General features: G+C 43.4%; 1 protein-coding gene across 1 annotated transcript; it reads right to left on the bottom strand.

Annotated features, from left to right (window-relative positions):
• Positions 1-1,487: 1,487 nt before the first annotated feature.
• LOC138363398 (uncharacterized) lies at positions 1,488-4,996 on the bottom strand. The gene is made up of 2 exons (XM_069322430.1): positions 4,525-4,996; positions 1,488-4,137 (listed from the first exon to the last, which is right to left on the bottom strand). Exon 2 carries the CDS (start codon positions 2,905-2,907, stop codon positions 2,185-2,187), a length of 723 nt encoding a protein of 240 aa, XP_069178531.1. The 5' UTR covers positions 2,908-4,137; positions 4,525-4,996; the 3' UTR covers positions 1,488-2,184.
• Between the last annotated feature and the right edge of the window lie 18,871 nt (positions 4,997-23,867).

Raw genomic sequence — 23,867 nt, 5'->3', positions numbered from 1 at the left:
TCTTCTCTTCCCGTCCAGAGTCAGACATCTGCTGTCTGTACCTCCTCTGTCGTCTTCACACTTCCATCTACTGCCATTATACTTTCGTCTCCTGTCATCATACTTCACTCCCTCGTCTTCACCGACTATCCTCCCTTTCGTCTCCTCATTTGTCCAAGACCTCATCCTGTTTGACTTCCACCGAGTCCTCGGCTTTCCTCTATTCCTCCATGCTTGTATCATCTTCCTCTCCCCACACTTTTTACCTCTATGCAACTCCATTTCTTCTCCTTCAACTCTTCTTCGTTCCCTAAAAGTTTCTTCGGGCACTGTATTACATCCAACAGCACTCGACCGTACACGTCGCCTTGCCTCTCCCAGAGTGCTCGTAAGCATCTCTCCACACATACTGTCTCTTCTCCTTTCATTTTCTCGGTTATTACTCTTCTTCACTATCTCTCCTCCACGTTGTCTGTGAAACATGTCAACTCTTGACATCTCAAACAACTTAACTCCACTATCCCTATGCCTCTGTGCTCGTGGACAACGTGACGCTCTACTCCCGTCCTCAGTATGTCCACATCTTCCCTCATTCCTACTCAGCACAGTTGCATTCACCTTCCGATTCTTAATTTCAGCAGTCTGGGCTCTCTTCAGGTCAACTCTCTCCACAGTATTCTTCTTCGGCTGGGCCATCTTCACTTTTGACCTCACCGAGACTTCATTTTTCTGGGCTGGACCTTCATCAAACAGCCATGCTATATCTACGTCGATATCTTCTACCGGTTTAATTGACACTGTCTCATCTTCTCCAGTGTCTTCCTCGTCGGCCACCTCTGCCTTCATCACTACCGAGACAGGGTTTTCAATGGCTTGGCGGCCTCCTGACTCATCTCCCCGGATGTCAGTCAGGTTCACACTCTCAGGTGTCCCACCCGTGCAGTGGCCTTCTGGGCACTCCTCTGGCACAGTCTCCGCTACGACTCTCGGCAACACCTTTGTCCCGCACAAGTCATTCCCTAGGATCACTTGGACTCCTGGAATAGGTATGTCGGGGCATACTCCCAACATCACCTCTGCCGACACATATTCCGACCTTAGCTGGACAGCACATACGGGCATGTCACTCTCCGACAATAACCCATATACTTTCATCTTCCCACTGCCAGCTAACCGTCGATCATTCCCAATCAGGCTTCTCGTAATCAAGCTCTGATTAGCTCCGGTATCTCTTAAGATACCAACTTCTACTTCAGGTTGGCCTCCTACACTGATCCAACCTTTGCTCATGAACGGCCTATACCTCTCGTTCACTAAGTTCACTTTCTGTGGTTTGTCTCGGAACACATTAGTATATTTACTTCGGGGGTCACACATGGCCAGGGTCACAACTCTCTTGCCCTGTCGACAATCTCGCATCACGTGACCCAATCCGTTACATTGGTAACATTTCATCTGGGAGAAATCTCTCCTATAGGTACCAGAGTAGCTCTGACTCTGCCCACTCGTATTGGAGTTCCTCGGGCCAGACGTACTACTCGCACTCTGTGGAGCTTTACTGGACTCTTGATTTCCCGGATAACGATCAGTTTCTCGTTTTGCTCCTCCATCTTCACTTTCAGATGAAGTGCGCGACCTACTCTTCTGAGTTTTTGGGTACTTACTTTTATCTGCCCATTTATCAAAATTTTTCTCACCCCAGACTCTTCTGGGTCTCTCATAATTTCTTCCTCCCCAGACTCCATTGGATCTGCCATTGCTGCGTCTCGCCTCGCTTCTCACTCTGTTCTCCCTCAAGCTATTGTATGCTTCAGTAATCATATCCGCCCTATCTGCGGCATCTTTCACCTCCATTATCCCTGCTTCTTGGATCTTGAACTTTGTTTCAGGATGCATCATCTCCAAGAACTTTTCCATGACCATCAGTTGCTTCAGGTCAGCGTAAGATCCAACTCCAGCAGCCTCAATCCACTTCTGGAATCGTCTTTCCAGATCTCTTGCTGTCTCAGCAAACGTACATGCTCCAACTTTGATCATCTCTCTGAAGCGCTTTCTATAAGCTTCTGGGGTTAACTGAAACGAGCGCAATATGCTGCTCTTTACTGTGGCGTAATCCTGGCACTCTTCCAGTGACAATTGGGTGTATGCCTCCCTGGCTGCACCGGTCAATCTTAACTGGACCAGCTGGGCCCATTCCTCCTGTGGCTACTCCTTGATACTGGCTACTTTCTCAAAATGCTCGAAGAAGCTCTCTGCCTCTTCGGGCACAAACAAGGGAATGTCCTTCTCCCTAACCCTAACATCTGGTGGGTGTGATACCTGGGTGGTGCTCTCTGGCAACCCATGTTCAATCCTTTGCTCAGCCAAGGTTCTATTCGCTTCTATCTGCATTTGTTTTGTTCTCTCTTTTTCTACTTCCAACCTGGTTTTCTCTTTTTCTACTTCCAGCCTGGTTTTCTCTTTTTCTACTTCCAGCCTGGTTTTCTCTTTTTCTACTTCCAGCCTGGTTTTCTCTTTTTCCTTCTCGGCTTCATTCTTCATCTGGAGTTCCAATTTCATCTTTTCCAGCTGGAACTGTCTCTCCTCACGCTGTTGTTGGATCTGGAGCTCTAACTGGAATCTCTCCAAGCTCCTATTTCGGCTACTCCTGCTACTGCGGCTACTCTTGCTGCTCCTACTCGATCCCTGGGATCTCACGTCATCCTGCCCATCATCCTCCTTTCTACTTTCAGCTCCTTCCTGGGCTCCTTGTTCTGCCGCTTCACTTCTGGCTCTCAACTGCCTCAGGATCTCATCCTTCATCCCAGCTACTTTAGATGCTTTCAACCTGATGCCACATTTTTCTGCTATTTGTTTCAATTGATCCCTCGTGCAACCTTCTAAATCCTCAGGCTTGCCTGACTCCACAAATGCTTGCACCTTATCCATCTTGTCCTGTGAGTCTTCCCAAGAGAGAGAGTATACACCTGCGGTCACACAGTTTATTTCAGCAAGGGTGTACAAATCCACTCTTGGACAGGGTGTGGGTGTGTCAGTTCACTCTCCCGGACACAGGCCCCCAATTTGTTATAGACTGTGGGTTGGTTGGTGTTGTCGTCGTTGATCCTTCTCTATGGACAACCCAACCCACAACTCGGCAGAGTGCTTATACTAGGAGATCACCCGTGGCGCTTCTGGCTCTTGGAGAGGGGCTCAACGTCACACGTTCAGGGGATGCGGCTCCAACACTTAGCCTCGTTGTCACGTGCACACACCCACTCGAGCCGCTGTGACTCCCCACTCTCTCCTTATGAGATATGATCTCCTCAATCCCCCTATGACTTACTAGTATTACCTCCTACCCTGTCCACAGCAGTGGTTCGTGGTTCTTTCTCTCTCTCTCTCCTTCTTTACTACCTCCTGGGAAGCCTCACTAGGACAAGGGCAAACACCAGCAAATTGTGACACATTTACTGAACAAAGCACATACACGATACATACACACATATAATAATAATGAGTCCTATACTCTATAATATCACAATCAGGTTGCACTCCAATACCATCAGAACTCTATTATCAGCTTATCAAGTGGTATCCTATCTCCTGGTTCGCCACCTGATACTATTAACCTCCTCAAGTTGGTCAAGCCTACACACTGTTGCACCATCAGCAAGATAACATATATATATAGAAAATCAGCATTTGAATGCAATAACATATACCAGTATAAATGTTCATTGATACTTCAGTATAAAAAACTCCTTGACATAAGGATGCCAACAGTCACTCACCTCTCACTGCGTCTTGCACGCTACTGACAACCAAACACTATCAACTCCCTATAAGTAATCCACCAGAACTTCCCCCTTCCACCTCTGGAAGTTCACAACCCTAATATCCTTAGGTTCTTCCGGGCTTCACTACCAGGATCCTCTGCAGCTCCTCCAGGCTGCTATCATGAAGTTTCCTTGTGCAACTACGGTGCTTCACCCTTCTGTTAGGTTCTTCCACAGCTCTCTTGGCTGCTACACCACCTCTACAGAAGCACGTGACACTCCTCTTCACTGCTGCTTCTCCTCACAGCTCGAGGTCCTCTGCTCCACTACCTTGGAGTCTCATCAGCTACATCATCTGCTGGCTTCGAAGTTCTCAGCAACTTCTTCCCCAAAGACAAACCTGCAACCCATCGACACTCCAATAAAATGTTCCCCTTTAACACATAAACAAAAATAACCACACAATATGCTTGCCTCAAACCTCTATCTGTCCTCTACATACAGTGAGAGTGGACTCCCCCGTTTTGGGCGGGTCCATACTCCACCTCGCCTGCGGCGGTCCTCACTCACTGGGAGGGTCTTCCTCCATCCGGAGCCGGGCTCCCTCAGTCGTCCGCCAGCGCTCAGAGCGGACGGACGTCGCTCCGTGCTCCTCCCTCTTCACTCTCCTATTTCAGGCTTTCTGCCTTATTAAAACATGTCTAACCTATAAATAAACATCGCTACTGTCGCTGGGCACACGACCAACTACAAACAATCACTATGAACTGGCGTTTATCGTGCTTACCACAGATTAATTGGTCGAGGGCGCTTTCCCTCTGACGGCGTCTGGTCAGGGCGCTCCACACAGCCCACAATAATGCTTCTGGGCGATTAAATATCTGCTCGCCGACCAGGACTTGAGACCACAACGTTCCCAGCTCGATTCCACAGCTGGTACGTCTACACACTTCTCTTCTCTTCGAGATATATCACTAGGGGTTCCCTTCTGACGGGAGCTCAAACGGAGCGCGGCTTCCCCCTGCGATGTCTGGCACTCAAGTGAGGTCAAGGTCCTCCGGAAGCGAGCCTCACGCCTCCAGCAAAATGTCCACATCTCCTAGCCCGTCATTTATCTGTTTTCTTCTTCATTGCCCATAATCTTAAATTGTTCATTGAATCCACCATACCATTTTTCACATGGGTTATCACCTCAATATTTGCTAGACCTTCTAGTTAGGTCAGGCTTGCTGAATAACTCTCAAGAAGGGAGACTCGTTTCTCCTGCAGGCTGAGATCATAACATCTCCCATATTAACAGGGACTTGATGAAATAAACGTATAAATGACCCCTCACTTGCTCTGGTGCTCTTGGGAGGTGATGATCTTTGGGGTATTTAAATACTCCGAAATTACCCTCTCTTTTAAGGGTCTGAGCAGGTGGTGGAGCGAGTTAAGGCATACCTGTTATGCCAGTTGCTGGAAGGCTTCTGTGCTGGCTAGGGTTCGAGTCTCCTGGAGGGAAAGTGTTCTAAAGTTGTATACTTCACTCTCGTGTTTAGGAGAGTTGTGCCTTAAGTTCATAGACACAGTGTTCTCCCATATTAACAGGGACTTGATGAAATAAACGTATAAATGACCCCTCACTTGCTCTGGTGCTCTTGGGGGGTGATGATCTTTGGGGTATTTAAATACTCCGTAATTACCATCTCTTTTAAGGGTCTGAGCAGGTGGTGGAGCGGGTTAAGGTGTACCTGTTATGCCAGTTGCTGGAAGGCTTCTGTGCTGGCTAGGGTTCGAGTCTCCTGGTGGGAAAGTGTTCTAAAGTTGTATACTTCACTCTCGTGTTTAGGAGAGTTGTGCCTTAAGTTCATAGACACAGTGTTCTCCCATATTAACAGGGACTTGATGAAATAAACGTATAAATGACCCCTCACTTGCTCTGGTGCTCTTGGGAGGTGATGATCTTTGGGGTATTTAAATACTCCGAAATTACCATCTCTTTTAAGGGTCTGAGCAGGTGGTGGAGCGGGTTAAGGCGTACCTGTTATGCTAGTTGCTGGAAGGCTTCTGTGCTGGCTAGGGTTCGAGTCTCCTGGTGGGAAAGTGTTCTAAAGTTGTATACTTCACTCTCGTGTTTAGGAGAGTTGTGCCTTAAGTTCATAGACACAGTGTTCTCCCATATTAACAGGGACTTGATGAAATAAACGTATAAATGACCCCTCACTTGCTCTGGTGCTCTTGGGAGGTGATGATCTTAGGGGTATTTAAATACTCCGAAATTACCATCTCTTTTAAGGGTCTGAGCAGGTGGTGGAGCGGGTTAAGGCGTACCTGTTATGCCAGTTGCTGGAAGGCTTCTGTGCTGGCTAGGGTTCGAGTCTCCTGGTGGGAAAGTGTTCTAAAGTTGTATACTTCACTCTCGTGTTTTGGAGAGTTGTGCCTTAAGTTCATAGACACAGTGTTCTCCCATATTAACAGGGACTTGATGAAATAAACGTATAAATGACCCCTCACTTGCTCTGGTGCTCTTGGGAGGTGATGATCTTTGGGGTATTTAAATACTTCGAAATTACCATCTCTTAAGGGTCTGAGCAGGTGGTGGAGCGGGTTAAGTCGTACCTGTTATGCCAGTTGCTGGAAGGCTTCTGTGCTGGCTAGGGTTCGAGTCTCCTGGTGGGAAAGTGTTCTAAAGTTGTATACTTCACTCTCGTGTTTAGGAGAGTTGTGCCTTAAGTTCATAGACACAGTGTTCTCCCATATTAACAGGGACTTGATGAAATAAACGTATAAATGACCCCCTCACTTGCTCTGGTGCTCTTGGGAGGTGATGATCTTTGGGGTATTTAAATACTCCGAAATTACCATCTCTTTTAAGGGTCTGAGCAGGTGGTGGAGCGGGTTAAGGCGTACCTGTTATGCCAGTTGCTGGAAGGCTTCTGTGCTGGCTAGGGTTCGAGTCTCTTGGTGGGAAAGTGTTCTAAAGTTGTGTACTTCACTCTCGTGTTTAGGAGAGTTGTGCCTTAAGTTCATAGACACAGTGTTCTCCCATATTAACAGGGACTTGATGAAATAAACGTATAAATGACCCCTCACTTGCTCTGGTGCTCTTGGGAGGTGATGATCTTTGGGGTATTTAAATACTTCGAAATTACCATCTCTTTTAAGGGTCTGAGCAGGTGGTGGAGCGGGTTAAGTCGTACCTGTTATGCCAGTTGCTGGAAGGCTTCTGTGCTGGCTAGGGTTCGAGTCTCCTGGTGGGAAAGTGTTCTAAAGTTGTATACTTCACTCTCGTGTTTAGGAGAGTTGTGCCTTAAGTTCATAGACACAGTGTTCTCCCATATTAACAGGGACTTGATGAAATAAACGTATAAATGACCCCCTCACTTGCTCTGGTGCTCTTGGGAGGTGATGATCTTTGGGGTATTTAAATACTCCGAAATTACCATCTCTTTTAAGGGTCTGAGCAGGTGGTGGAGCGGGTTAAGGCGTACCTGTTATGCCAGTTGCTGGAAGGCTTCTGTGCTGGCTAGGGTTCGAGTCTCTTGGTGGGAAAGTGTTCTAAAGTTGTGTACTTCACTCTCGTGTTTAGGAGAGTTGTGCCTTAAGTTCATAGACACAGTGTTCTCATATATATATATATATATATATATATATATATATATATATATATATATATATATATATATATATATATATATATATATATATATATATATATATATATATATATATATATATATATATATATTTATATATATATATATATATATATATATATATATATATATATATATATATATATATATATATATATATATATATATGCAACTGAAAACTCACACCCCAGAAGTGACTCGAACCCATACTAACAGGAGGACTCTGCTGGCGTACAGGATCCCTTAACCACTCGACCAACACGACCGGACAAAAGAGGATGGCAGCTGGGGCTATTTCCATCCCCTGCCGGCACTCGGTTGGTAATCTTGGGCATGGTATTTTATCAAATCAATCAATACAGGTTAAGGGATCCTGTACGCCAGCAGAGTGCTCCTGGTAGTATGGGTTCGAGTCACTTCTGGGGTGTGAGTTTTCAGTTGCATATAGTCCTGGGGACCATTCAGGCTTGTTCGCATTTGTGTTCCTCACATGTGCCTCAAAGAATGAGGTTATTTGATAAAATACCATGCCCAAGATTACCAACCGAGTGCCGGCGGGGGATGGAAATAGCCTCGGTTGTGTTACGGTGCCCTCTCCTATCTCTTTCGTTTGCCTGCTTTAAGAGTCATATCAGCTCTCCCTACTGATTCTCTGAGGTTCAGGGAGTCTATTGATATATGTGGCGACCAGACCGGCTGCCAGTTAAGGGAAGGAAGTTACATTATAAGTTGTAAGTAAGGGGAAATTGGCGCCCTGTTATAAAATGAAAGAGTATCCCCTAATGCAGATATGACCTTTTGGAAGGGACACTAGCCGATCGCGGATTGGCCGACTTAGGTCGCGGGCGACCAATCAGGGCCCGCCATGACGTCACCGAGTGCCCCGGGCGGTGCCAACGTCAGAGTTGACCTGGCCTTGGAAGCGAGAGGATGCACCTCGGTCAGCTCTCAAGGATTAGAGGCTCTACAAGCCTTTCTTAGTGGATTAGCGCAGGCTATCGCAGCCCATCTGATGTATTGGAGACCCCGCGCTTCTGGGAAGCAAAAAGGAACCAAGTTTATTGAGCGAAAGAGTGCCAAACTTGGAAAATATTCGGCGACGACGCTGGGCGGCGACGCTGGACGTTGAGGGCCTGGAAAGGTGTGGCGGGCAAGCCTAGCTGTGACCGGGTCACATCCACTGAGGGTTTTGGAGGGACGACACCGTGCCTAGGACAAGGAGCAACACCTTGTGGAAGTGGCGAGTGTGGGAAAATAGTGGTTAGCTCAGTGCCCATCGATGAACCAGGATTGGGGTAGCTGAATCTCAGGGATTGGAACGGCGACGACGCGAAGGCTCCACGACACCTGAAAACCTGTGGAACGTTCCTGGATCGTCGAGGATCGTCTCAGGAAGCGTGGGAACCTCACACCATCGAGGGACAGGCGTCGTGAGCCAGGAATGTAAGGTAGATCATTTTCCCACCCATTACCCCTTGTGTGAGTAGGCTAGTTAGGCCACAATGTTTACTTATGTATGTGGCAATAGGACATTAATACTTTAGTATTAGAATAGGCTGCAAGGCAGCTTGTGTCCAGGACTGTCAGAGGGGACAGTATGTATGGATGGCAGGACAGTTAAGAAGAGGCGCGACGTGGTGAAGAGGCCCTCCTGTGAGAGAGTGTGGGACTCCTGTCTTTCTGCCCAGTTGAAGGAGTGTTGGAGGTCGTGGAAGAAGAGGCTGACGATCTCCAGACTTATTATCCTTATTTTCATATTCATGTATTACTTGTGATTGTATGTGTGATCATGTAATTTGCGTCAGTAAATTCACACATTTTATCACTATGTTTAAGTGTGCCTCCATTTATAATATTTCTCTATGAGCATACACGAAGGTTATCATAGTACCACCTAGGGAACACTACGTTCTCTATAGCAGTTCTTATTGCCTGGAGAGTGGTAAAGACAGCACGGACCTATATAAAGGTGTACCCTTAGCCATCCGATCAGTATCAGTGCCTGAATGGTAGCAACTAGTAACGTGGTGGCTAGAGAGAGGTAAAGCCACACAGACCTTCCTGGGAGAGTACCCTAGGCCGACAGTCTAGTAGCAGATCTATGGGAGTAGCAATCTTCTGGCTACAAACAATATATAATACACTCACTGAACTGCATTGCTGGGGTGCAGATATAATAACCCAGCTGGCGACCTTGTTAAGAAGATAGAGAAGACAGGCGGGAAAGGAGTTCCTGCAACCTTTTTGTCTGGCAGGCAAGACTCAGGGAGGTTATTGTTATAAGGTAAGCCTGAGTCTTCCTTCACTCCTCCACGGGTCTAGGCCAGAACTGTTAACAGCAGTTTCCCCGTGTTTGACTGAAGGGCTTCCAGGGTGAATCAGTGGCACCCCCTTTTGTGGTGGAAGCAAAGACCTGCGGAGGTGGGCATTGTTGGTCCTCTCCTGTGTGACCAAGGAGACTCCGGTGAATCCCGGGAGTCGGAGGGGCTGAGTATTCAGCCTTTTGAGCCCCTAGCAGCCGAGTGCTAGCAGAGCCCCGGCCCACCCCCCACGTGACAGTTGCCATCCTCTTTTGTCCGGTCGTGTTGGTCGAGTGGTTAAGGGATCCTGTATGCCAGCAGAGTGCTCCTGGTAGTATGGGTTCAAGTCACTTCTGGGGTGTGAGTTTTCAGTTGCATATAGTCCTGGGGACCATTCAGGCTTGTTCGCATTTGTGTTCCTCACGTGTGCCCCAAAGAATGAGGTGATTTGATAAAATACCATGCCCAAGATTACTAACCGAGTGCCGACGGGGGGATGGAAATAGCCTCGGTTGCCATCCTCTTTTGTCCGGTCGTGTTGTTGGTTGAGTGGTTAAGGGATCCTGTACGCCAGCAGAGTGCTCCTGGTAGTATGGGTTCAAGTCACTTCTGGGGTGTGAGTTTTCAGTTGCATATAGTCCTAGGGACCATTCAGGCCTGTTCGCATATATATATATATATATATATATATATATATATATATATATATATATATATATATATATATATATATATATATATATATATATATACATATATATATACATATATATATATATATATATATATATATATATATATATACATATATATATACATATATATATATACATATATATATGTCGTACCTAGTAGCCAGAACGCACTTTTTGGCCTACTATGCAAGGCCCGATTTGCCTAATAAGCCAACTTTTCCTGAATTAATATATTTTTTCAAATTTTTTTCTTATGAAATGATAAAACTACCAATTTCATTATGTATGAGGTCAATTTTTTTTTATTGGAGTTAAAATTAACGTAGATATATGACCGAACCTAACCAACCCTACCTAACCTAACCTAACCTATCTTTATAGGTTAGGTTAGGTTAAGTAGCCGAAAATGTTAGGTTAGGTTAGGTTAGGTAGGTTAGGTAGTCGAAAAACAATTATTTAATGAAAACTTGGCTTATTAGGCAAATCGGGCCTTGCATAGTAGGCTGAGAAGTGCGTTCTGGCTACTAGGTACGACATATATATATACATATATATATATACATATATATATATATATATATATATATATATATATATATATATATATATATATATATATATATATATATATATATATATATATATATATATATTGTGACGGTAAAGTGTTGAAGTGTTGATGTTCGGCAGTCCTCCAATGGCAAGTGGCAATGCCTTGTCACATTTACAGAAAAAAAAAGACTGCTTGCCTGTTTGTCTTTGGTAAGGTTATGGGAAGACACACAAAACACAAAATATAAACAATGAAATTTTAATTACTTTAGAAAACAAGATATGAACAAAGACAATCCCTTGGCTTACGTAAAATTCAAAACAAGTCAACAAACAAAACAACATGAATAATTAATAGGTGAAATTTACTCTAAAATAAAATGAAGTGCAAGATAATAGTAATATTAATCAGGTGCTTAGAATACTGGCTTAAGCTGCTATCTCCCTTCGTACACTACAGCCAGGGCTTAGTCTACCAGAGAGAGATGTGAACTTCAAAGAGCACAGAGATATTCTGAGGAAAACGGCGTGAGCTGGCACAGACGTCGACTCAGGGAGGGGCCGTGAGTGCAGGTGCAGGTGCGGTCGGCGACACACCAGCCAATCAGGAGGAGGCAGGCGGAGAATGGGTAGTTTGCTCATTGACGACAGGTGGAGGAGTCGGCGTGTCTGGTGGTGCAAGATACGCTTTGCTTCCTGGGCAAAACGTTTGGCGATAGTGGTGGACGTATCTTCAATATAGTATCTTGTACTTGTAACATGACGTAAATCATGTAGCGAAGAGCAGGCTCAATCTCTTGAAAGAGATTATCGTCACAATATATATATATATATATATATATATATATATATATATATATATATATATATATATATATATATATATATATATATATATGTCGTACCTAGTAGCCAGAACTCACTTTTCAGCCTACAATGCTAGGCCCGATTTGCCTAATAAGCCAAGTTTTCATGAATTAATATATTTTCTCTAATTTTTTTCTTATGAAATGATAAAGCAACCCATATCATTATATAAGAGGTCAATTTTTTTTTATTGGAGTTAAAATTAACGTAGATATATGACCGAACCTAACCAACCCTACCTAACCTAACCTAACCTATCTTTATAGGTTAGGTTTGGTTAGGTAGCCGAAAAAGTTAGGTTAGGTAGGTTAGGTAGTCGAAAAGCAAATAATTTATGAAAACTTGGCTTATTAGGCAAATCGGGCCTTGCCTAGTAGGCTCAGAAGTGAGTTCTGGCTACTAGGTACGACATATATATATATATATATATATATATATATATATATATATATATATATATGTCGTACCTAGTAGCCAGAACGCACTTCTCAGCCTACTATGCAAGGCTTGATTTGCCTAATAAGCCAAGTTTTCGTGAATTAATATATTTTCTCTAATATTTTTCTTATGAAATGATAAAGCTACCCATTTCATTATGTATGAGGTCAATTTTTTTTTATTGGAGTTAAAATTAACGTAGATATATGACCGAACCTAACCAACCCTACCTAACCTAACCTAACCTATCTTTATAGTTTAGGTTATGTTAGGTAGCCGAAAAAGTTAGATTAGGTTAGGTTAGGTAGGTTAGGTAGTCGAAAAACAATTTATTCATGAAAACTTGGCTTATTAGGCAAATCGGGCCTTGCATAGTAGGCTGAGAAGTGCATTCTGGCTACTAGGTACGACATATATATATATATATATATATATATATATATATATATATATATATATATATATATATATATATATATATATATATATATATATATACTAAAAGGCCCGGCCCCCAAAAAAAACTATCCACAGTAATATGAACTTGCTACTAGACCATGTCAGACTAGACCCTCCTGCAGTTTTCAAAATGTCTGACATGTCGAAAATTTGACTCCTGAGCGTGATTTTTGAGCCGAATTCTGACTATATATGTATATATATATATATATATATATATATATATATATATATATATATATATATATATATATATATATATATATATATATATATATATATATATATATATATATATATATATATATGTCGTACCTAGTAGCCAGAACGCACTTCTCAGCCAACTATGCAAGGCCCAATTTGCCTAATAAGCAAAGTTTTCATGAATTAATTGTTTTTAGACTACCGAACCTACCTAACCTAACCTAACCAAACTTTTTCGGCTACCTAACCTAACCTAACCTATAAAGATAGGTTAGGTTAGGTTAGGTAGGGTTGGTTAGGTTCGGTCATATATCTACGTTAATTTTAACTCCAATAAAAAAAATTTGACTTCATACATAATGAAATGGGTAGCTTTATCATTTCATAAGAAAAAAAATTGAGAAAATATATTAATTCAGGAAAACTTGGCTTATTAGGCAAATCGGGCCTTGCATAGTAGGCTCAGAAGTGCGTTCTGGCTACTAGGTACGACATATATATATATATATATATATATATATATATATATATATATATATATATATATATATATATATATATATATATATATATATATATATATATATATATATGTATATATATGTCGTACCTAGTAGCCAGAACGCACTTATCTGCCTACTATGCAAGGCCCGATTTGCCTAATAAGCCAAGTTTTCATGAACTAATTGTTTTTCGACGACCTAACCTACCTAACCTAACCTAACCTAACTTTTTCGGCGACCTAACCTAACCTAACCTATAAAGATAGGTTAGGTTAGGTTAGGTAGGGTTGGTTAGGTTCGGTGATATATCTACGTTAATTTAAACTCCAATAATAAAAAAATGACCTCATACATAATGAAATGGGTAGCTTTATCATTTCATAAGAAATAAATTAGAGAAAAAAAATTACTTCAGGAAAACTTGGCTTATTAGGCAAATCGGGCCTTGCATAGTAGGCCGAGAAGTGCGTTCTGGCTACTAGGTACGACATATATATATATATATATATATATATATATATATATATATATATATATATATGTCGTACCTAATAGCCAGAACGCACTTCTCAGCCTACTATTCAAGGCCCGATTTGCCTAATAAGCCAAGTTTTCATGAATTAATGTTTTTTCGTCTACCTAACCTACCTAACCTAACCTAACCTAGCTTTTTTTGGCTACCTAACCTAACCTTACCTATAAATATAGGTTAGGTTAGGTTAGGTAGGGTTGGTTAGGTTCGGTCATATATCTACGTTAATTTTAACTCCAATAAAAAAAAATTGACCTCATACATAGAGAAAAGGGTTGCTTTATCATTTCATAAGAAAAAAAATATAGTAAATATATTAATTCAGGAAAACTTGGCTTATTAGGCAAATCGGGCCTTGAATAGTAGGCTGAGAAGTGAGTTCTGGCTACTAGGTACGACATATATATATATATATATATATATATATATATATATATATATATATATATATATATATATATATATATATATATATATATGTGTGTGTGTGTGTGTGTCGTACCTAGTAGCCAGAACGAACTTCTCAGCCTACTATGCAAGGCCCGATTTGCCTAATAAGCCAAGTTTTCCTGAATTAATATATTTTCTCTATTTTTTTTCTTATGAAATGTTAAAGCTACCCATTTCATTATGTATGAGGTCAATTTTTTTTTATTGGAGTTAAAATTAACGTAGATATATGGCCGAACCTAGCCAGCCCTACCTAACCTAACCTAACCAATCTTTATAGGTTAGGTTAGGTTAGGTAGCCGAAAAAGTTAGGTTAGGTTAGGTAGGTTAGGTACTCGAAAAACCATTAGTTCATGAAAACTTGGCTTATTAGGAAAATCGGGCCTTGCATAATAGGCAGAGAAGTGCGTTCTGGCTACTAGGTACGACACACACATATATATATATATATATATATATATATATATATATATATATATATATATATATATATATATATATATATATATATATTGTTATGATCTCAGCCTACAAGGGAAACGAGTCTCCCTCCTTGAGAGTTATTCAGCAAGCCTGACCTGATTAGAAGGTCTAGCAAATATTGAGGTGATAACCCATATGTAAAAGAGTTGCTTGGATATATATAACAATTTAAGATTATGGGCAGTGAAGAAGGAAACATATAGATGACTGGCTAGGAGATGTGGACATTTTGCTGGAGGCGTGAGGCTCGCGTCCGGAGGACCTTGACCTCACTTGAGTGCCAGACATCGCAGGGGAAAGCTGCGCTCTGCTGAGCTCCCGCCAGAAGGGAACCCCTAGTGATATATCTCGAAGAGAAGAGAAGTGTGCAGACGTACCAGCTGTGGAACCGAGCTGGGAACGTTGTGGTCTCAAGTCCTGGTCGACGAAGTGTTTATTAAATAGCCCAGAGGCATTATTGTGGGCCGTGGAAGCGCCGTGACCAGACGCCGTCAGAGGGAGAGCGCCCTCGACCAGATAATCTGTGGTAAGCACGATATACGCCAGTTCATAGTGATTGCTTGTAGTTGGTCGTGTGCCCAGCGACAGTAGCGATGTTTATTTATAAGTTAGACATGTTTTAATAAGGCAGAAGGCCTGAAATAGGAGAGTGAAGAGGGAGGATCACAGAGCGACGTCCGTCCCCTCTGAGCTCTGACAGACGACTGAGGGAGCCCGGCTCCTGACGGAGGAAGACCCTCCCAGCGAGTGAGGACCGCCGCCAGGCGAGGTGGAGTATGGACCCGCCCAAAACGGGGGAGTCCACTCTCACTGTATATAGAGGACAGATAGACGTTGGAGACAAACATATTGTGTGAATATTTTTGTTTATGTGTTAAAGGGGAAACATTTTTATTGGAGTGTCGATGGGTTGCAGGTTTGTCCTTTGGGGAAAAAGTTGCTGAGAACTTCGAAGCCAGCCTAGATGAGGTAATTGATGAGACTCCAAGGTAGTGAAGCAGAGGACCTCGAGCTGGGAGGAGAAGCAGTGAAGAGGAGTGTCACATGCTTCTGTAGAGGTGGAGAAGCACCATAGTTGCTCGAGGAAACTTCATGGTGTAGCAGCCAAGAGAGCTGTGGAGGAACCTAGCAGAAAGGTGAAGCACCGTAGTTGCACAAGGAAACTTCATGATAGCAGCCTGGAGGAGCTGCAGAGGATCCTGGTAGTGAAGCCCGGAAGAACCTGATAATATCAGGGTAGTAAACTTCCAGAGGTGCAAGGGAAGTTCTGGTGGATTACTTATAGGGAGTTGATAGTGTTTGGTTGTCATTAGCGTGCAAGACGCAGTGAGAGGTGAGTGACTGTTTGCACTCTTATGTCAAGGAGTGTTTTACACTGAAGTTTAGAGTTACAGTCGTAGGCTGGATTACCTACAGATGTATGCGTTCCAGGACTGACAGAGTGATCGATTGATCATTGTTGTGTATCAATGAACATTTATACTGATATGTTATTGCATTCAAATGCTGATTTTCTTGGTACACATTTATAGATACATATATATATTCTCTTGCTGATGGTGCAACAGTGTATGTAGACTTGATCAACTTGAGGTGGTTGATAGTATCAGGTGGTGAACCAGGAGATAGGATACCACTTGATAAGCTGATGATAGAGTTCTGATGGTGTTGGAGTGCAACCTGATTGTAATATGATAGAGTATAGGATTCATTATTATTATATGTGTGTATGTATCGTGTATGTGCTTTGTCCAGTAAATGTATCCCAATTTGCTGGTGTTTGCCCTTGTCCTAGTGAGGCTTCCCATGAAATAGTACAGAAGAAGAGAGAGAGAGAGGGAAAGAACCAAGAACCACTGCTGTGGACAGGGCAGAAGGTAATATTAGTAAGTCATAGGGGATTGAGGAGATCATATCTGATAAGGAGAGAGTGGGGAGTCACAGCGGCTCGAGTGGGTGTGTGCACATGACAACGAGGCTAAGTGTTGGAGCCGCATCCCCTAAATGTGTGACGTTGAGCCCCTCTCCAAGGGCCAGAAGCGCCTAGTGTGATCTCCTAGCGAGGTATAAGCACTCTACCGAGTTGTGGGTTGGGTTGTCCGTAGAGAAGGAGGAACAACACGACAACACCAACCAACCCACAGTACTATAATAAAATTGGGGGCCTGTCCGGGATGGTGAACTGACACACCCACACCCTGTCCAGGAGTGGATTTTACACCCTTGCTGAAATAGATAAACTGTGTGACCGCAGGTGTATACTCTCTCTCTTGGGAAGACTCACAGGACAAAGATGGATAAGGTGCAAGCGTTTGTGGAGTCAGGCAAGCCTGAGGACTTAGAAGGTTGCACGAGGGACCAATTGAAACAAATAGCAGGAAAATGTGGCATTAGGTTGAAAGCATCTAAAGTAGCTGGGATGAAGGATGAGATCCTTAGACAGTTGAGAGCCAGAAGTGAAGCGGCAGAGCAAGGAGCTGAAAGTGGAAAGGAGGATGATGGGCAGGATGACGTGAGATTCCAGGGATCGAGTAGGAGCAGCAAGAGTAGCCGCAGTAGCAGGAGTAGCCGGAATAGGAGCTTGGAGAGATTCCAGTTAGAGTTCCAGATGCAGCGTGAGGACAAGGAGAGACAGTTCCAGCTGGAAAAGATGAAATTAGAACTCCAGATGAAAAATGAAGCTGAGAAGGAAAAAGAAAAAACCAGACTGGAAATAGAAAAAGAGAAAGCAAGACTAGAGGTGGAGAAAGAAAAAGAGAAAACCAGAATAAGGGAACTGGAGTTGGAACAAGAAAAAGAAAAAGCCCAGGTCGAAAAAGAAAAAGAGAGAACAAAACAAATGCAGATAGAAGCGAATAGAACCTTGGCTGAACAAAGGATTGAACATGGGTTGCCAGAGAGCACCACCCAGGTATCACACTCACCAGATGTTAGGGTTAGGGAGAAGGACATTCCCTTGTTTGTTCCCGAAGAGGCAGAGAGCTTCTTCGAGCATTTTGAAAAAGTAGCCAGCATCAAGGAGTGGCCACAGGAGGAATGGGCCCAGCTGGTCTAGTTAAGATTGACCGTTGCAGCCAGGGAGGCATATACCCAATTGTCACTGGAAGAGTGCCAGGATTACGCCACAGTAAAGAGCAGCATATTGCGCTCGTTTCAGTTAACCCCAGAAGCTTATAGAAAGCGCTTCAGAGAGATGGTGAAGGTTGGAGCGTGTACTTTTGCTGAGACAGCAAGAGATCTGGAAAGACGATTCCAGAAATGGATTGAGGCCGCAGGAGTTGGATCTTACGCTGACCTGAAGCAACTGATGGTCATGGAGAAGTTCTTGGAGATGATGCATCCCGAAACAAAGTTCAAGATCCAAGAAGCAGGGATAAAGGAGGTGAAAGATGCCGCAGATAGGGCGGATATGATTACTGAAGCGTACAAGAGTTTGAGGGAGAACAGAGTGAGAAGTGAGGCGAGATGCAGCAATAGCAGGTCCAATGGAGTCTGGGGAGGAAGAAATTATGAGAGACCCAGAAGAGTATGGGGTGAGAAAAATTTTGATAAATGGGCAGATAAAAGTAAGTACCCTAAAACTCAGAAGAGTAGGTCGCGTACTTCGTCTGAAAGTGAAGATGGAGGAGCCAAACGAGAAACTAATCGTTATCCAGGGAATCAAGAGTCCAGTAAAGCTCCACAGAGTACGAGTAGTACGTCTGGCCCGAGGAACTCCAATACGAGTGGGCAGAGTCAGAGCTACTCTGGTACGTATAGGAGAGATTTCTCCCAGATGAGATGTTACAATTGTAACGGATTGGGTCACGTGATGCGAGATTGTAGGCAGGGCAAGAGAGTTGTGACCCTGGCCATGTGTGACCCCCGAAGTAAATATACTAATGTGTTCCAAGACAAACCACAGAGATCAAACTTAGTGAACGAGAGGTATAGGCCGTTCATGAGCAAAGGTTGGATCAGTGTAGGAGGCCAACCTGAGGTAGAAGTGGGTATCTTAAGAGATACCGGAGCTAATCAGAGCTTGATTGCGAGAAGCCTGATTGGGAATGATCGACGGTTAGCTGGCAGGAGTAAGATGAAGGTATATGGGTTGTTGTCTGAAAGTGACATGCCCGTGTGTACTGTCCAGCTGAGGTCGGAATATGTGTCGGCAGAGGTGAAGTTGGGAGTGTGCCCCGACATACCTGTTCCAGGAGTCCAAGTGATCCTGGGGAATGACTTGTGCTGGACAAAGGTGTTGACAAGAGTCATGGCGGAGACTGTGCCAGAGGAGAGCCCAGAAGGCCACGGCACGAGTGGGACACCTGAGAGTGTGAACCTGACTGACATCCGAGGAAATGCGTCAGGAGACCGCCAAGCCACTGAGTACTCTGTCTCGGTAGTAACGAAGGCAGAGGTGGCCAACAAGGAAGACACTGGAGAAGGTGAGACAGTGTCGATTCAGCCAGTGGAAGATATCGACGTAGATATAGCGTGGCTGTTTGATGAAGGTCCAGCCCAGGAAAATGAATTCTCGGTGAGGTCAAAAGTGAAGATGGCCCAGCCGAAGAAGAATCATGTGAAGAGAGCGGACCTGAGTAGAGCCCAAGCGGCTGAAATTAAGGGTCGGAAGGTGAATGCAACTGTGCTGAGTAGGAATGAGGAAAGATGTGGACAGATCAAGGACGGGTGTAAAACGTCAAATTGTCCACGAGCACAGAAGCATATGGATAGTGGAGTTAAGTTGTGGGAGATGTCGAGAGTTGACATGTTTCACAGACAACGTGGAGGAGAGATAATGAAGAAAAGTGATAGCCGAGAAAATGAAAGGAGAAGAGACAGTATGTGTGGAGAGATGCTTACGAGCACTCTAGGAGAGGTAGAGCGACATGTACGGTCGAGTGCTGTTGAGTGTAGTACAGTGCTTGAAGAAACTTTTAGAGAAGGAAGAAGAGTTGAAGGAGAAGAAATGGAGTGGTATAGAGGTGAGAAGTGTGGGAAGGGGAAGATGAGAAGAAAGCCGAGGAGTTGATGGAAGTCAGACAGGATGAGATCTCGGATAAATGAGGAGACGAAAGGGAGGATCGTCGGTGAAGACGAGGGAGTGAAGTATGATGACAGCGGACGAAAGTATAATGGCAGTAGATGGAAGTGTGAAGACGACAGAGGAGGTACAGACAGTAGACGTCTGACTCTGGACGTGAAGAGAAGAAGACGAGGTAACGGAGGGTGGAAACAATAAGTAGAGTGGACCAATGGATTGCAGGCGTCCAAGGAGGACAGCCTAGCTAAGAGGTGCCAGAGAAGTCAAATTGTTTGTGAGAAGATCATGTTTCGGGCGAGTTGTGAGCCAGATGTTGCAAGGAGCAACGAACTAATTGTAGACTCCTAAGGGGGTACGTAAGCAGATCAACCGTTCGAACCAATCGGTTGAAGAACGAGGCAGTGTGGTGGCGGATGTATTATCCAGAGCTTTGCCACTGGAATAACTCTCAAAAATAAGGGGAGGGGAGTGTTATGATCTCAGACTACAGGAGAAACGTGTCTCCCTCCTTGAGAGTTATTCAGCAAGCCTGACCTGATTAGAAGGTCTAGCAAATATTGAGGTGATAACCCATATGTAAAAGAGTTGCTTGGATATATATAACAATTTAAGATTATGGGCAGTGAAGAAGGAAACATATAGATGACTGGCTAGGAGATGTGGACATTTTGCTGGAGGCGTGAGGCTCGCTTCCGGAGGACCTTGACCTCACTTGAGTGCCAGACATCGCAGGGGAAAGCTGCGCTCCGTTGAGCTCCCGCCAGAAGGGAACCCCTAGTGATATATCTCGAAGAGAAGAGAAGTGTGCAGACGTACCAGCTGTGGAACCGAGCTGGGAACGTTGTGGTCTCAAGTCCTGGTCGACGAAGTGTTTATTAAATCGCCCAGAGGCATTATTGTGGGCCGTGGAAGCGCCGTGACCAGACGCCGTCAGAGGGAGAGCGCCCTCGACCACTTAATCTGTGGTAAGCACGATATACGCCAGTTCATAGTGATTGCTTGTAGTTGGTCATGTGCCCAGCGACAGTAGCGATGTTTATTTATAAGTTAGACATGTTTTAATAAGGCAGAAGGCCTGAAATAGGAGAGTGAAGAGGGAGGAGCACGGAGCGACGTCCGTCCCCTCTGAGCTCTGACAGACGACTGAGGGAGCCCGGCTCCTGACGGAGGAAGACCCTCCCAGCGAGTGAGGACCGCCGCCAGGCGAGGTGGAGTATGGACCCGCCCAAAACGGGGGAGTCCACTCTCAGTGTATATAGAGGACAGATAGAGGTTGGAGACAAACATATTGTGTGAATATTTTTGTTTATGTGTTAAACGGGAAACATTTTTATTGGTGTGTCGATGGGTTGCAGGTTTGTCCTTTGGGGAAGAAGTTGCTGAGAACTTCGAAGCCAGCCTAGATGAGGTAATTGATGAGACTCCAAGGTAGTGAAGCAGAGGACTTCGAGCTGGGAGGAGAAGCAGTGAAGAGGAGTGTCACATGCTTCTGTAGAGGTGGAGAAGCACCATAGTTGCTCGAGGAAACTTCATGGTGTAGCAGCCAAGAGAGCTGTGGAGGAACCTAGCAGAAAGGTGAAGCACCGTAGTTGCACAAGGAAACTTCATGATAGCAGCCTGGAGGAGCTGCAGAGGATCCTGGTAGTGAAGCCCGGAAGAACCTGATAATATCAGGGTAGTGAACTTCCAGAGGTGAAAGGGAAGTTCTGGTGGATTACTTATAGGGAGTTGATAGTGTTTGGTTGTCATTAGCGGGCAAGACACAGTGAGAGGTGAGTGACTGTTTGCACTCTTATGTCAAGGAGTGTTTTACACTGAAGTTTAGAGTTACAGTCGTAGGCTGGATTACCTACAGATGTATGCGTTCCAGGACTGACAGAGTGATCGATTGATCATTGTTGTGTATCAATGAACATTTATACTGATATGTTATTGCATTCAAATGCTGATTTTCTTGGTACACATTTATAGATACATATATATATATTCTCTTGCTGATGGTGCAACAGTGTATGTAGACTTGATCAACTTGAGGTGGTTGATAGTATCAGGTGGTGAACCAGGAGATAGGATACCACTTGATAAGCTGATGATAGAGTTCTGATGGTGTTGGAGTGCAACCTGATTGTAATATGATAGAGTATAGGATTCATTATTATTATATGTGTGTATGTATCGTGTATGTGCTTTGTCCAGTAAATGTATCCCAATTTGCTGGTGTTTGCCCTTGTCCTAGTGAGGCTTCCCATGAAATAGTACAGAAGAAGAGAGAGAGAGGGAAAGAACCAAGAACCACTGCTATGGACAGGGCAGAAGGTAATATTAGTAAGTCATAGGGGATTGAGGAGATCATATCTGATAAGGAGAGAGTGGGGAGTCACAGCGGCTCGAGTGGGTGTGTGCACATGACAACGAGGCTAAGTGTTGGAGCCGCATCCCCTAAATGTGTGACGTTGAGCCCCTCTCCAAGGGCCAGAAGCGCCTAGTGTGATCTCATAGCGAGGTATAAGCACTCTACCGAGTTGTGGGTTGGGTTGTCCGTAGAGAAGGAGGAACAACACGACAACACCAACCAACCCACAGTACTATAATAATATATATATATATATATATATATATATATATATATATATATATATATATATATATATATATATATATATATTTGAGTGAGGTGGATGGTGGATGGGGTGAGGTGGTATTTAATAAGGTATTAATTTCATCAACACAAGACAGAACACGAAACAATGGGTATTGAATAGAAGTGATTGTAGAAAGCCTATTGGTCCATATTTCTTGATGCTTCTATATTGGAGCGGAGTCTTGAGGTGGGTAGAATATAGTTGTGCATTAATTGGCTGTATGTGTGTAAACTAAAGTCAATTAATGCACAACTATATTCTACCCACCTCAAGACTCCGCTCCAATATAGAAGCATCAAGAAATATGGACCAATAGGCTTCCTACAATCACTTCTATTCAATACCCATTGTTTCGTGTTCTGTCTTGTGTTGATGAAATTAATACCTTATTAAATACCACCTCACCCCATCCACCTCACTCAAATATATATATATATATATATATATATATATATATATATATATATATATATATATATATATATATATATATATATATATATATATATATATATATATATATATATATATATATATATATATATATATATATATATATATATATAAAAATATATATATATATATATATATATATATATATATATATATATATATATATATATATATATATATATAAAAATATATATATATATATATATATATATATATATATATATATATATATATATATATATATATATATACAGTATATATGGTCCCCAGTCATACAGGCTTGTTCGCATTTGTGTTCCTCACGTGTGCTCCAAAGAATGAGGTGATTTGGTAAAATGCTATGCCCAAGATTACTATCCGAGTGCCGGCGGTGGGGTGGTTCAAATAGCCTCGGCTATCACCTCATTTTGTCCGGTCGTGATGGTCAAGTGGATTAAGGCGTCTTGTACATACCAGTTGCGTTGCTTCTGGGAGTATGGGTTCGAGTCACTTCTGGGGTGTGAGTTTTCAGTTGCATATTGTCCTGGGGACCATTCAGGCTTGTTCGCATTTCTGTTCCTCACGTGTGCCCCAAAGAATGAGGTGATTTGGTAAAATGCTATGCCCAAGATTACTATCCGAGTGCCGGCGGTGGGGTGGTTCAAATAGCCTCGGCTATCACCTCATTTTGTCCGGTCGTGATGGTCAAGTGGATTAAGGCGTCTTGTACATACCAGTTGCGTTGCTTCTGGGAGTATGGGTTCGAGTCACTTCTGGGGTGTGAGTTTTCAGTTGCATATTGTCCTGGGGACCATTCAGGCTTGTTCGCATTTGTGTTCCTCACGTGTGCCCCAAAGAATGAGGTGATTTGGTAAAATGCTATGCCCAAGATTACTATCCGAGTGCCGGCGG

This window comes from Procambarus clarkii, chromosome 11, assembly GCF_040958095.1.
Source record: "Procambarus clarkii isolate CNS0578487 chromosome 11, FALCON_Pclarkii_2.0, whole genome shotgun sequence".
Taxonomy (NCBI): Eukaryota; Metazoa; Arthropoda; class Malacostraca; order Decapoda; family Cambaridae; genus Procambarus; species Procambarus clarkii.
This window is presented reverse-complemented; position numbering and strand designations above follow the sequence as displayed.